Genomic DNA, 14697 nt, shown 5'->3' on the forward strand with positions numbered 1-14697 from the left:
GTCCATTTGACTGATTGCTCTCTCAGTATCATCAGTATCCTCTTTCTCCACAGCTCAGACCCTGTTTTGCAAGTGAGACAAACTAAAGAAGCACCAGCAAAACTGGAATCTCAAGCTGGGCAGCAGGTTTGCAGAAGCTCCCGCAACAGAGTCCGATCCATGTCTGGTAAATTCCTGTACTGGAGTCGTGCTGCCATTTCTGGGGCCAGGTCGCAGGCGTAGGTGCCCAAGTGCCTCCTGAAGGGACCCGTGTCTGAACTGATTTGAGAGGCTGGACCTGTCCGGTATTTAATAGCGGGCAGACAGCAGCAGCTGCTGGCCTTGGGGGTGGTGGTGCTGCTCCTGCTTGCCTCTCCTTCCAGGAAAGCTTTGTGATCAGTTAAGCGGTGAGCACTTGCAGTGAGAATCACCTGTGTTTATCTAATCTCGTGGTTTCTAAGACAGACGTGGAAGGTAAAGGTCTCCGAGGTCTCTGTCATGGTTTAATCCCAGCCAGCAACTAAGCACCACACAGCCGCTCGTGTGCTCACTCCACAGGGGAGAGGATCAGAAGGGTCAAAGTAAGAAAACCTGTGGGTTGAAAGAAGAACAATTTAATAATTTAAATAATAAAAATTTTAAAAATCGATAATAATAATAATACAACAGTAATGAAAAGTAAAATAACACAAAAAGGGAGAGAAATAAAACCCAAGAAAAACAAGTGATGCAAATGAAAAACAATCGCTCACTACCAGGTGACGGATGCCCAGCCAGTTCCTGAGCAGCAGCCCCCCAGCCAGCTTCCCCCCTAGTTTCTGTGCTGAGCGTGATGTCGTATGGTATGGAACATCCCTTTGGGCACCTGGGGTCAGCTGTCCTGGCCATGTGCCCCCCACCCCAAGCTTCTTGTGCGTCCCTGGCCATCTCGGTGGCACGGCAGCATGAGGAGCTGGAAATCCCTTGACTCAGCGTAAGCACTGCTCTGCAGCAACTAAAACATCAGTGTGGAATCAACGTTATTCTCACCCTAAATCCAAACCACAGCACTATACCAGCTACTAGGAAGAAAATTAACCCTATCCCAGCTGGAACCAGGACAGTTCCCAACATTGTGTGTGCAGCTGCTAGAGGAGCTTAAAAGATTTATTACTTCTGAGATATTTTTAGTGGTAACTAAGCATGGCTCTCCCTTCTGGTTTGTGTCTGTCTTGCTAGGTGGTCATGCCTTACGTGTTGGTGCCTTAGACAGCTCAGCCTCCCATTTTCCCAGTGGCTCAGCTTCCCAAGGGACACAGGGTCCTCCTGCTCCTGCATCTCGATCAGAGAAGACTAATCCTGCTCCACAGACACCTCTGCAGAAAGAAAAAGCAAACTTAGCTGCGTATGTCCCGCTTCTGACGCAAGGATGGGCAGAAATCCTAGTGCGCAGACCCACAGGTATCTTGAGCTGGGTGTGGAGTGAGTTCTTTGACTTGCTAAGAAACCAGAGCTTGGGTGAAGAAGAAAAATCCATATTTAATTGTAAATGGATCTCTTTAGTGCTTACAGCTTACACATTTGGTATTTGATTTTTTGAAATCACTCTTTAGTGTTTTAAATCTGCAGAAGACCTGTGAAAAGATTGAAGCAGGGGCTTAAATCTGTATGTTAAGTAGGCACTGTTACAGAAATGGAGCCAGATAATGTCAACCCTACTTTACATTTCCCGTTTTTACACTGCTCTGTGGTCTTTTCTGAAAATCTGTGCGGTGTTTTAGCTTCCCATGCTAGATTCGAGATGAGTGAGGCTTACGGCTAGAGCAGCTGCATAGTTGTGCCTGCTGTTAGGGAAGGAGTAATGACTTATTCATGGTCAGAATTCTTGAATACTGGTTTGTTAAACAACTTTAACAGGGAATTGTCTATTTCAGCTGAAAGTTGCTTCATGAGAAAGAAACTGACCTGGTATCGTTAATTACAATACCTGAGTGTTTTGGATGCCTTTTGGGAATCTGCTGTAGTAATGAGTTACCAATGATGTTTTTTTAAGAGCTTGGGGTGAAGTACAGAGCCCTGGGAGCTACTTACTGAAAATGGGAAATCAATCAAGTGATTCTGCCTAATGTCTGGAGAACTGGGAACTTGGTCCGTTTCGATTTTTACTTGCAAAATCCAAAACAATTTCTACTTTTTTCAATGCGAGTTGTAAACTTTCTGGAGTTGGGAATACTTAATACTCTTCCCTAATTTTTCTTACCAGGTAACACAAGCTGGCTAATGAGTCTGGAGAACCCGCTCAGTCCATTTTCTTCAGATATTAACAACATGCCCTTGCAAGAGCTCTCTAATGCACTCATGGCTGCAGAGCGTTTTAAAGAACACCGAGAAACGGCTCTATATAAATCCCTCTCTGTCCCCTCCTCCAGCCTGGCCACCGGGACGGCCAAACCATCGCTTCTGCAGCGTTCCAACACAGGTGAGGGATGTCAAGCCAAGTAGCGTGTCCAGCGTAGTAGCCTGTGTCAGTAGCCTGTTGAAAGTCCATTGAAGTTTCTGGAGGTCTTTTAGAACAGTAAAGTTAGTAGCATGAGGAATAAGATAGCAATGGGAAGGGGAATCAGTTCTTGTCTTAGAAGTTTTTAGTGAAAAATTCCCGTCCTCCTTGCTTCTGATGCTTCATCGGAAAAGTACGTCTCTTTCTTAAAGAGAAGAAAGAGAGGACTGATGGAGCTTCTTTGGAGGGGTGATGTGTCTCCTGCTGTTTCCCAAATGAAAATGAACAAAGTCATGGATCCTTTCCCTCTTCCACCTGTTTGGGGCTGATGTGGGCATCCCACGTGTGGATGGATCTTCCCATGCAGTGTTTCCATTTCCATTCGTCTTCAGCACGGGAGTTTGTGTCGGGCACTCGGAGCGCTAGGTCCCTGCGAGAATGGCCTGCTACAGACCTTGCCACCAGGGTCTGTTAGTTGCCACTGTCTTTTACAGCACGAGATAGAGAACGCAGATTCTGCTGGGTGTGGATTTCCACACCTCTTAAAAGGACTGTAGCTTTCAGGCTGGTGCAGCTGAATTTCGATAGCTTTAGATTAACACAGTGGCCAGGGCTTTTCACTGTATTTACTTCGGTGCTAGTTCACTTCTGAAAGAGCTGTTGCTGTTGGGGGGTTGGTGTTGACCAACAGCTAAGATTTTTTTGAGCTTTGTGTAATCCCTGCTCAAAGCTCTTACCATTAATATCCAACACTTGGGGCTCTCCGCACTGCTGGCGCTATCAAACCTGAGCAGTGGTAACAGCAGACAAGGCGTTTTTGGGGAGGTGGCATCAATGGTGCGGACTGTTTGGAAAGCTGGTACAAATGGTGGTTTTCAGCTTTGTTTTAAACAGGGCAGGATATGATTTTAGGATTTGGAATGTGTAAACACATAATTAGAGTAAAAATAAAATTATCACCTTTAAAAAAAAATCTAAATTCTTATCTATGAACTCTTCTTATTACTCCTACAAATTGTTGGTGTATAGGTGCTAACTGATCAGTTGAAAGAAGCACCCACCTGAGTGCCACTCCTGTGGCAGTCCAGGGAAATAATTTTGGCCCCATTCTTTTTAAGACGGCTTCTAGAGTAGACTTGCTGGAGCTGAGTGGCAAATGGATGTTTTGAAGAAGTTTTGGTGTCAGACTGTCATATGCATGTTGTTCTTCCTCTTTAGAGGTTAAAACTGTGAATCTTTATCTATGTTTCTACTCTTCAGATTCTTCTGTGTGTTTTAAAAATGATCGTTTGCCAAAAATGCGTAGCTCAGGAAAAGCTCAGACTGGTTTCCTGTGTGTGCTAGGGTATCACTAAGGAATTTTCTGTTTCTAAAACTCACAAAGATGCGTTCTTCAAAGAGAGCAGTTTGAGTCTACATTGTTTGAATGTGTTTATGCCTCCTTATTCGTGTTGAGACCTTGTACCCTTAAAGTATCCCTTTGGCATCTAGTGAGCTTATCCCAGCTTGTTCTTTCCTTTTGTTTTTTTTTTTTTTTTTTAATTTATTTATTTAAAATAGGCTCTTGGTTACATTTTAAACTCTGTGCTTTTTAATTTTATTTTTTTTTCATATAGTCTCTCCTTCCTTTTGATGTAGCTGCTCACTTGATTTCCCTTTGCAGTGGCCTCTTTCTCTTCCATGTACCAGTCCAGTTGTCAAGGGAAGTTGCACAGGAGCATATCCTGGGCAGGTATATTTATATATCTTTAAGGGAAAAAAAAAAAAAAAAAGTATTGCCATAGCGGAACACCTCTGATTCATAGAAAATGTATCCCTCATACTTCATTTTCCCCTTCCATGTCTCCCGTCTGTACCCAGTCTCATTACTCTCAACAAATGGGATCTTGACTAGCATGAAGAAGTCCAAGCCAGATCCAACATTTGCAAGTGCAGACAATTTCTTAAAGCTTCTGTTTTAGCTGGGGTGGATTGTGAGTCATGAGGCACAGTGTTAAATGACCTGTCAAAATGTCTGAGTGACTTGATTAATTGAATGACTTATTTTCAGCTTCATTTTACAATTGGCTTTGTGTTCTGCTAAATGTAAAAGTTCCCACTTCTGAGAACAGCATAGTATGCTACAGGACAAGCTACCCTGAAATGAAATCCCATGCTACTCAGCCCACAGGAATCTGTCAGAATTGGACACAGAAAAGATAAAAGGAGCTGATACATATATCTGATACATATATATATATTTATATATATGTGAATTTTGACGTTGTTACAACAGATGCTGGTTAAAAGTTTTTTAAATAAAGAAAGAAGAAATATATTTCAAGAGAAAACCTGCTAAATTCTAGCTTTTTCAAGGCTCTTTAGTACCATAAAATCTTTCTCTAGTAAAACTGACTTAGTAATTAAATGGAGATCAAATTGCATACCTTATGAGCACAACACCTGCAATGCTTTGATAATCTGCAGTGCTTTGTGATTTTAATTAGAGGGTTGAAATGTCTTTCTGCCTTCTTTCCTTCACTGGAAAATTCTTTGTAGAGCAGCAGGGTGTTCTTAACTGCTGGTTCTTGTTGACATAAGCCTCTTAAAGCAACACAAAAATGCTGCAGTAAAATATTTTTCTGTACTTCTCTCCGCTCATATTATTCTCTTCCCACCTAAAGAATAATTAGTGAGTGCTTGCATTATTTAAAAACACCAGCAATCTTGGCAGTAGTGTAAGAGCTAGGGCAGCTTGGAAACACTGGGTATGTGCAGGTGTGTTCTGGCTTGGACAGCTAACCAGATCAGCACGTTGTTTTGGGGTTGTTTTTTTTTTTTTTTATTTTGTTTTATGTTTTTTAGAAGGTATGTGTGTGCAATGCTAACTCTTAATTGCTTCTTTGAAATAACTTTGGTCCTGCGAGCTGAAATCAATCCAGGAAAAGCTGCTTTAGTGATTTCTTTTTTCTTTTTTTTTCTTTATTTTGCTGATTTTTTTGTGTGTGCTAATTTATTTATTTATTATTTTTTTTTACTTTGGAAAACAAATCTTGGCCTTTCAGATTGGTCTTCCAGTCCCCTTGTGTGCATAATGGGAAGCCTCCTGTTCTCCAGCCTTTTCCTCAGGACAAAAAAGCAAGGCCAAGAGGGGCCTTTGGTCAGACTCATCCCTGTGGTCAGGGTCACTGCCTGGAGTAGAGACAAGGTTAAGTGCTGCGATAACCTCCTCCACCCTAGGCAAGGCTTCAAGGAGCTTTCTTGTCAGCATGGTTTCATTAACCATTTGTCTGATCAGATGCCACATGCAGGTTTCCCAGTACTGCTGCAGTGCATGTATTACTTTTGCTCTCGTGTACTTTCATACGTCTAGGGCTGAATTGTTTTGCTTCTACTGAGACATACCAGAAAAACTGCCAAACTGCAGGTAAATGGCTCCTTGTAAAATTTCTTATCTCCTTCTAGACCACTACAAGGCACAGGAGCATTGCATTTCAGTACAAGAAAAACTTAATTTTTTGCCCCCTCGCATAGAACTGATGTCTTCATTGCCTGGATAACGATGAACTTTTAATGCTAGTCTTGTACTTTCTTACATCTCTGTAGTTCCTGTCTGTCCTGATAACCGAGCATTGATGTACAAGGTCCCATTTCCTCATTGTCCCCTGCTTGTTCATCAGTAACAATTGGAAACAGCTGCACTTATTTTGGCCAAAGCAGATGCAGCCCTTTGCTGTGAGGGTAAGGTGATCAGTTATTCTATGCAGAAAGGGGGACCAGGAGCAAGTCTGACATGACAAGAAATCAAAGAACCAGAGCAGTCATTCAATGTGGCCTTCCGTTGAAATCCCGTAGGGAAAAGGCTGGTACTTCAGAGGAGAGGATGGGGGCCTGCCGGTCTGTGCCTCTCTACAGACTTCAGTTCTTCTGCCTTGTGTCTCGATAGAATCCGCGGTGGTGCTGGAGGAAGGGAGCCCCTCAGAGGTGGAGCTAAAGGAGACCGAGTTCCCAGCTGAGTCTCCAGAGAGCGAGGACATTGAGACTTCATGCTCTGAACAAGTCCTGAGTGAGGAAAGGTTTGGTAAACCCCAGGAGCCTTACAGCAGGGTAAGAAAAAACAGGTTAAGCAGTTGTGTCCTCTGTGGCAGCCCCATCTTTAGCCACACGGGAGAAATGCCCGTGCTCGGATGAGTCCCTCTTGGCACCCTCTGAAACAAGTCACTCATGGTGCCATGGGGTCACGACTGAGAGTGGGGGTGGCCTGCGAGCGATGCCCGCAGAGCAGTGGCAGTACCTGCCTGTTCTGTGCAGCGGCGCAGCCTGCGCTGCGTTGTACTTGGCACCTTTCCGCTCGCCTTTCGCTGGAAGTGTCGGGGTGCCTCGAGCGCTACTGTTGTCAGCTTTTATTTTGAGTAGCAGGAAAACTGTTAATCTTGGTTTCTCCCTCTTTAAGTCCTCCTCAACCTCCAGCCAAGAAGAAAAATCTCTGAAGTCGGAAGACCTGGTAGAGGGTGGAATTCCCATCGGGAGAGTCCTGCCGTCAGAGGACGGCCGAACACTGGAGGAGCTTTCCTTCCAGCCATCCCAGCCGCTCAGCAAGTCGAGTTCTTCCCCCGAGCTACAGACGCTGCAGGAGGTCCTCAAAGATGCAAATGGCAGAGAAGTAACAAGGAGGCTGAGCACAGAAGTGAAATCCAAATCCCAGTCTGGGAACCTGGAAGGGGAAGGACTGGGCAGTTGGCTGGGCAAGGGGGAGGACACTGGAGTGACTGGGTCAGGTGGCTTGGATGGCACCGGTCCTGTCACCTCGCCTCGCTCCCCCTCCGGGCACCGGCCCCGAGGGTACACCATCTCTGACTCAGCCCCATCAAGGAGGGGAAAAAGGATCGAGAGAGATGCCTTCAAGAGCAGGACAGCAGCCTCCAATGCTGAGAAAGTACCTGGGATAAACCCAAGGTGGGTGGAGGGGCTGGTCTGAAGCTGGAAACGGTGAGCTCAGAGCCGCAGCCATGGCTGGATTCGTTTGAGGGGGTCTGCTGGTTTTGTGGGATCTACAAAACTGTATCTGATTAAAAAGAAAGATTAATTACCTGTTTTTTCAGGAGCTGATACAGACATGTTGAACCCACTACCACCAAACTAACTGTGATTTAGGAAACAGGTCACTTAAATGGTGAAAGAAATACATAAATAGTTTCCTTATGTTCTTTATCCCAGGTTAGGGTCCAAATGGACATGTGGCTTGAGTGCAGGTCACCTAGAGTTAATTCTGCTGTGACCAGGATGTATTTACTAGTCTTGCAGTTCAAGAAATACAATGTGCAAAATACTAAGAAGAAGGAAAGGGGGTGTCATAGTTGGGTTTTGCTCAAAATTGCATTATGTGACAATCTTCACCTTACTGAGGGCAGGTAAAATACACGTCTCTAAAATAGTTTTCTCTGCTAGCCTAGAACTGCCCCCGTAGCTGTGAGGCAGGAGTGCATTCCTACTCCTCCATTCTGCATAAAGATTGCCTTTTGAACGGGGAATTTGCGCAGCTGCCGCTGTTTGACATAACCATTGTATTTTATGACGGGGTCTATTACAAACTGCAGGCAGTCCAGGTACCTAGCGTCTGTAGAAAATGAGTAATACTCTGTTAGCATTTTAATTGCCTCTGTTTTTAATTCTGTACATAACGTTCTTATATACAACAGATCAAAATGGACGTAACTTTTATGGTAACAAGCCTTTTTCCTCCCTCTCCCCCTTAGCTTTGTGTTTTTACAGTTGTACCACTCCCCATTCTTTGGCGATGAAAACAACAAGCCCCTTTTGTTGCCAAATGAGGTAGGCAAGGATTTATTTATTTATTTATTAATTCTTGCAGTTAATTTTTCTAAGCTCATTACTTTTTTTTAACATAAATGATAGTAATGAACATCCAGCTCAGATGATGTGATTTAAAGGTGTTTCCTACCAACAATGCTACAGGTGGGAGATATTCTGTACCCCAGCCCTGGCGGCTCCCGCTTTATGGCTCTGGATTGAATTTGAGACATTGGGAGATTGTGCTGGTGCCGTTCCAGAATCCCAGCCAGAAGGCAGGATGATTTGTGGAGTTTTGGGGCTTGCTGGTAGGAGTGCCGGCTGAGAACTGACCATTAGGTGATACTGGCAGAATGTCACTGGGCAAACCTGCCAGCCCTCCATATAACCGGGAGTGGCCAAGGAGCTGCGGCAACATGAGAAATTAGTCATAAACTTCCTGGAGGAGCAGTGCTGGAATTGGGGGTCCTGTGAACTGAGCACCACAGACCCCCTGCTGGTGGTTTTCCCCTCACTTCAGGTTCGGGTGGTCAGGCCATAGGGAGCCTCGGTGAGAGGAGGTGATGCCTTGGGCTAAAAATGTTCTCCAGAGCACGGCACGTGATAATTTTTCATGCTTGGAGCTTAAATGAAGATGTGATGTAATTTGTCATGGCAAGCGCATCTAACCCGTGCAGTTTGCCAGATCGATCTCATCTGCAGTACAAAACCAAGGAGGTGTGGTGGCAGATGCCATAAGCACTGCTCTGTACCTCGGACTGATGATGTCCTGTGCCCTTGCAGGACAGAGTTGGGCAGCATTTGTCAAGGAAGTCACTAGTGAAGGTCAGGAAATTGTGCTTACTTCATTGTCCTGAAGGGCTTTTAGGGAGGGCAGTGCGTGTGCAGAGGTAAAGTTTTCAAAGACGTGACCGATGTTTTGATTGTAGACGTTTGAAAGATCGGTGCAGCTCCTGGATCAAATCCCTTCGTACGACACACACAAGATCGCAGTGCTCTACGTTGGAGAGGGCCAGGTGAGTTGTGTGCAGACGCATCAATCCTGCAATAGTTACATCTGCACAGAAGGCCAGGGAGTGCTACTGCAGCTGTGAGATTTGTCCTGCTGCTGCAGTAGCCTGCCTTTTCCTTAGTTTCTTGCACTGAAAATCAGTGCCTGCCTGAAGCCCTTCTAGGAGGGTAATAACCATCACTGGTGCTGATTGAGTGCTCTCAGCGCTCAGTGTGGGACTCCCATGTTCTTACTTCCTAGAGTAACAATGAAATCGCAATTCTGTCAAATGAACACGGATCCTATCGCTATACGGAGTTCCTGACTGGGTTAGGGAAGCTCATTGAGCTCAAAGACTGTCAGCCGGATAAAATTTACCTTGGTGGCCTGGACGTGTGTGGGGAGGACGGACAGTTCACCTACTGCTGGCACGATGACATTATGCAAGGTAAGGTGGCTCCAGAAGCTGGAAGTGGAAGGATGGTCTCTTCTCATCTTGAGACTGACCTGCCTTCTGCAAACAGTTTCTTTTCCAGGGATGTGGTAAAGACAACCTGGGGCTTTGTTCTCTTCCCGTTCTCTCTCTGGTATCTCTGCAAGCCACATGTTACAGTTTGGAGAGGTGCATATACCTGCCTTACTTACTCTACAGCAATTTTAAAATAGTGTGCTTTATTGAAGGTTGATATGGTTTGGCGTAGAGGTTTGTTCTTGAGCTGCTGTGAAGGCCGTTAACAGAGGGTAGCGTGTACGTGTCAGAACTGCTAAGCGTTTCTCTGAAGGACAGTACTGAAAGCGGGAGGGTTGTCATTACTGTGGTCACTGCTAATTGAACTGCAGCATTACCCAGCTCTGGCAGCACCAAGCAGTGCAGATACCATCCAGGATCCAACAAGCCATGATGAACTTCCCAGATTTTTCATACAGTTCTCTGCATCCCGTACGTAGCCCGGTTCAGCGGAGCAGCTGCAGGTTACTCACTGTGGCCCTGGTGCTCTGCAGAGCTCAGTTAGGGGAACTCCTGGTTTAAGCTGTTTAACTCTTCCTCCTGAAACCAGCCTCTGCTCACCGTGCTGCTGTGGTCACGGAGGAGACCCCCGGCAGCACTTCGGCAGTTCCCTGTTCGTTGCCTATGAGGAGGCAGCTGGCCGGCGTGACAGCACGCTGCTCGCAGTGTGTGCGGGGCACACGCTGACAGCCGGGCCCTTAATGCACTTTGCTGAGTGCGGTGCTGGGGAAGACTTGGCAGGGCAGGATCTAAAAACTGGAGGGAGCAGAGCTTTCAGGAACGGCCTTTTCGCTGGCCACTGCGCTCCGTGCTCCAGGTACCACTGGGGCAATCCAGTGGGAATGGATTCAGCTGTCACAAATGGGGACGAACCTATCGAGGGGGCATAACTATTTTTTTATTATTGTGGTGCTGGTACTGCTTTGTCTTCCAGAAAAGTGCTGCATGTTGCCCACCGCTGCTTGCAGCACTGCTTTCCCAGGCCAGCCTGAGGATTTTTCTGTTTCCTCTTCAGCCATTTTCCACATTGCTACTCTGATGCCCACAAAGGATTTGGATAAATATCGCTGTGACAAGAAAAGGCACCTGGGGAATGATTTTGTCTCTATCATTTACAATGATTCTGGAGAAGACTTTAAACTGGGAACAATAAAGGTACAAGATCTTACTTGTGGGTGTGTTATGAAACAGGCGCGTGGGTGGTTGTAAAACCTTAATCTGATGCGTGTTATCTTAGCAAACAGTGTCGAGATCATGAATGGAGGTTATTTGCCTTGGTGGGTTCACATGTGTGTTTATGGCATTCACAAGTCACGATGGCTGCTAGTAAAATGTATATGACCGTTTTATCGTTTTCTGACCAGGGTCAGTTCAATTTTGTGCACGTTATCATCACACCGCTTGACTATGACTGTAACCTGGTGACGCTGCAGTGTCGGAAAGGTAGGAATCCCTCCAGCCTTTGTTCTCAGGCTTTCCCCTATTGGTGGTGCAATAACTGCCTTCACTTTGCAGCATTTTTGTGTTTCAAAAGTAAAAACTTCCAGGAGAAACTCTCCGAAAGCCATTTGCTGCCCAGTTATGCCTGGATATGTCCTGTTCATGTATCTTCCCCAAGATAAGAGGTATCTTCCCGTTGTACCACTCACACTCTCTTCAGACTTAAGACAAAGTGCCAGCAGAGCAGAGCAGGTCCCTCCAACAGTTGCTTGGGAATACTGGAGGAGAGAGGAGGTGGAGGTCCCTGTGGCTTTGGCCTCTGCTGTCCTTCCCAGCACCACAGGGCCCGATACTTGGGAACTGGTCACGGCTCCGTGCGAGCTCAGCAGTGCTGGTGCAGTGAGCTGCAGGGGCGTTTGCTGTCCTCTGATCAAAGGGGCACTTCTGGGTGTTTTGCACTCACGCTCTGGTTCTGCGACGCGGGCCCAGCAGTCTCTCCTCAAACCTTTACAGAGCAGCTGGAATTTGGGCACCAGCTGTGTTAAGTTGCAGCGTGAGTTCTGTTACAATTAGAGCCGTGGAGCTGGATGGAAAGGAACTTCTGAGGTTCTGTGATGCGGTCCCTCAGGTTTATGTTACATATCTGTTTAGTTACTTGGCAACCTTTGGCTTGTTCTTAACTGTCTTACAAGGTTTTTTTTCTTATTCTTTTAAAATAAAGACATGGAGGGTCTCGTGGACACGAGTGTTGCCAAGATCATCTCTGATAAGAACCTGCCCTTCGTGGCCCGTCAGATGGCCTTGCACGCTAACGTGAGTACCCCTGAGCTCCCCAAGACCTGCTGTCTTTCAGCTGGTGTCTTAGTCCGTCACCAGCTTCCAAGGAAATGAGTAGGGCTTGTGAAAGCAAATAAGTAAGTTTTCTGCTTCAGTTATTGCTGTCAACCTTTGAAGTCAAAGTTAGTACGTAAACGGTTATAACTTAGAGCTGTATTTCAGTTGCTGTCAAACTGTACTGAGATGTGCTGTTCATTTTATTGCTGTGGTTATGTTAATGTGCCTCCTCTCATTCCCTGCTTCTCCCCACCCTTCCCACATTAGATGGCGTCCCAGGTTCATCATAGTCGATCAAACCCTACTGACACCTACCCATCCAAATGGATTGCAAGGCTGCGCCATATCAAGAGGCTACGGCACCGGGTGAGTAAAGCTGGCTGTTCTGCGGCTTTGGAACTGGGCTCTGCCTTACAAACAAGGCACGCTAAAATCAGCTGTCAAAACTTGCCGAGTAAGAGGAGCAATACATGCGTGAAGGTTAGAATCCAGCTCTTGTGGGAATGGCAAGCGTAGCAGTGTAGGTCTGGACATGTGAGCTTCCATCCCTGGTGGCAAAGGGTTTGGGAACCCCAGTATCTGGACACAGAGCTGCACCCACCCGGCCCTAGGGAAGGTGGGACAAACCTGCGTAACCTGTTCCGCCCTGCCCAGAGTGAGTTTCAGAGAATGGAGCTTACCTGTTCTCATTTGACTTCCAGCTACGTGAAGAAACCCAGTACCAGACCCCCGGCCTTCCCCTGCAGATGCATCCCTCTGCTCCGACAAAGCCCCCTCCCCAGATCGCCCAGGACCCTCCACCCACCTATGAGACCGGCCAGAGGAAGCGGCTGATCTCCTCCGTGGACGACTTCACCGAGTTCGTGTAGGTCCCAGCGGGTCGGTGTGTGCTCTGGGACGGACGAGGCAGCGGAAGCGTTTTACCTGCGTGCCGGCTCCGTGCGGCTGCATGGACAGAGGAGGGGCTGGCAGGCGCGGCGTGGCTGTGCTGCTTGCACGTGGACTCGGCATTGAACCGCACCGGGAGGCTTGAACGTTTCACTGTCTTAGCCTGCCACTGTTGTCGGATGAGGACACTGTATCCCCAGCAGATGCTCCAAGAGAGGACCAACTCTATGTGTTTTGTTTTTATTTGGTTTGAGCTGTTTCAAGGCTTCCATCTCCGATGGGAATTTTCCTGCAGAACCTTTCTTTGGACTCCTTCCACACCGGCGTCTGGTGGAAGCAGACAAAGTATGATATTCTGCAGTTCATCAAGTAGTTGGAAGATGCAGGAATTTTGATGATTTTATTGGGAATGAAGTATGAAGTACTGAAAATCCAGTCACTATTTCTAAGCACCCTGGAATCCCAGCTCCTCTCCCAGCCTCGGTGCCTCTCAGCACTTGAACTCTTCAGGCTCAGACACGTTCTGCTGCCAGCTCTGGCAAGAGTTAACTTGGGTTCTCGGGTGACCTGCCAGATGCTGCTTAAATTCCCAAGGATTCATCTCCATTTAGAGAGATTCACAGCAACCCCTCCTCGTTCAGCAGAAACAATTTTGCTGCCAGAAGTAACACAGAAGAGGGGGGCAGATGCCACTTGCCCGAGCAGCAGAGCGCTGGGCCACAAGGTGCTTGTGATGACCGGCCCGAGCTCCCAGGCTGACGGCAGGGATCCAGCCCAAGGACAGACCTGGCTTCCAGGTTCACCTGCAGGATTTCCACTGGTTGCAGCGATGCTGGGGTAACTCTTGTCCTTCTCCGTGCACCCAGTAAATCCTTTTTTGAAAGACTATTGACATGTCTTGGGGCATCATCTCCGAGTGAGTTTTGCCTGTTGCACTAACGCATAGTGACAGTCTCCTCCTGGCACCTCGGGAACGAGCGGCCCTGTCCGTGCATGCGGGTACAGGTGGAACGGGATTATGTAGCCCATCTTGTGGTAAGATGGTCATCAGACACTACACTACCAAACTGGGAGAAACCATGTAAGCTGGACTATACTGTGAGTACTTTATCTCCTGCTCTGTCAATAAATGGGAAGCGCGGCTTTTTGGTACCAGGTAACAGCAGCGCCCTTGCGATGGCGATGAAGCAAGTGCAATCTGCACAGGGAACTGTGAAGTGGCAGGCGAGGGGACTGAAGTGATGCTACTAGCTTGTGCAGGGCTGTTTGGGAACTCTAAGTGTATGTTGTGTTTTGAGTGTTTCCAAGTCATAAAGGAAATAAAATATTCTTCTGGTCAGTGGGTTCTTGCTGGCCTGGGAAGATTCTGACTGTTTCGTAATAATGTAAATTCCTTTCTCCTTTTCCCCTTTCCATTTTCTGATCTGTGTCACTCATTTCAGTAACCCAGTGCTGGACGGGGTGCGATGCCGGGCTGTGTTCCAGTGCCTGCGCTGGGGATGCTCCCTTGGTTCAGCTTCAGGTGGCCCTGGGACAGGGGCCGCCTCTGTCACGCTGCCCACCCAGGGGAGCCAGAGCAGCCGCGTGCCCTCGCCGAGGTTTGTGCAGCCGGGGCCGAGCGAGCCCTTGTGCCACCCTCTGCCGGGCTGAGGCTCCTTTACGTTGACTGCAGAGCCCTCACGGACAAGCTGATGTCACTAATTACAACCCAGAGCCGCCCCAGTAGGCTGGCTGGTGTAAGAAGGTGTCTTGTGCCGGAAACCTTAATGAAAATTCCGGTCAGAGACAAAG

The 14697-nt window shown here is 47.1% G+C and overlaps 1 protein-coding gene across 8 annotated transcripts in view; it reads left to right on the forward strand.

Moving 5' to 3' along the window:
• TSC2 (TSC complex subunit 2) overlaps positions 1 to 14290 on the forward strand; it is a 35310-nt gene extending 21020 nt beyond the window's left edge. For 5 of the 8 annotated variants that reach the window (XM_055806361.1, XM_055806363.1, XM_055806366.1 and 2 more), the window contains 14 exons: positions 54 to 166; positions 1198 to 1419; positions 2222 to 2437; positions 4119 to 4187; positions 6381 to 6541; positions 6888 to 7390; positions 8191 to 8266; positions 9175 to 9261; positions 9498 to 9684; positions 10760 to 10899; positions 11109 to 11187; positions 11906 to 11997; positions 12286 to 12384; positions 12720 to 14290. In XM_055806361.1, coding sequence (XP_055662336.1) covers positions 54 to 166; positions 1198 to 1419; positions 2222 to 2437; positions 4119 to 4187; positions 6381 to 6541; positions 6888 to 7390; positions 8191 to 8266; positions 9175 to 9261; positions 9498 to 9684; positions 10760 to 10899; positions 11109 to 11187; positions 11906 to 11997; positions 12286 to 12384; positions 12720 to 12887 — 2212 coding nt within the window. In that variant the 3' untranslated portion in view covers positions 12888 to 14290. The remainder of the gene's footprint in view (positions 1 to 53; positions 167 to 1197; positions 1420 to 2221; positions 2438 to 4118; positions 4188 to 6380; positions 6542 to 6887; positions 7391 to 8190; positions 8267 to 9174; positions 9262 to 9497; positions 9685 to 10759; positions 10900 to 11108; positions 11188 to 11905; positions 11998 to 12285; positions 12385 to 12719) is intronic. The other 3 variants (XM_055806364.1, XM_055806365.1, XM_055806367.1) reach the window with 1 other exon arrangement.
• Positions 14291 to 14697: the final 407 nt, after the last annotated feature.

The sequence above is a fragment of the Falco peregrinus genome, chromosome 5, assembly GCF_023634155.1.
Source record: "Falco peregrinus isolate bFalPer1 chromosome 5, bFalPer1.pri, whole genome shotgun sequence".
Classification (NCBI taxonomy): Eukaryota; Metazoa; Chordata; class Aves; order Falconiformes; family Falconidae; genus Falco; species Falco peregrinus.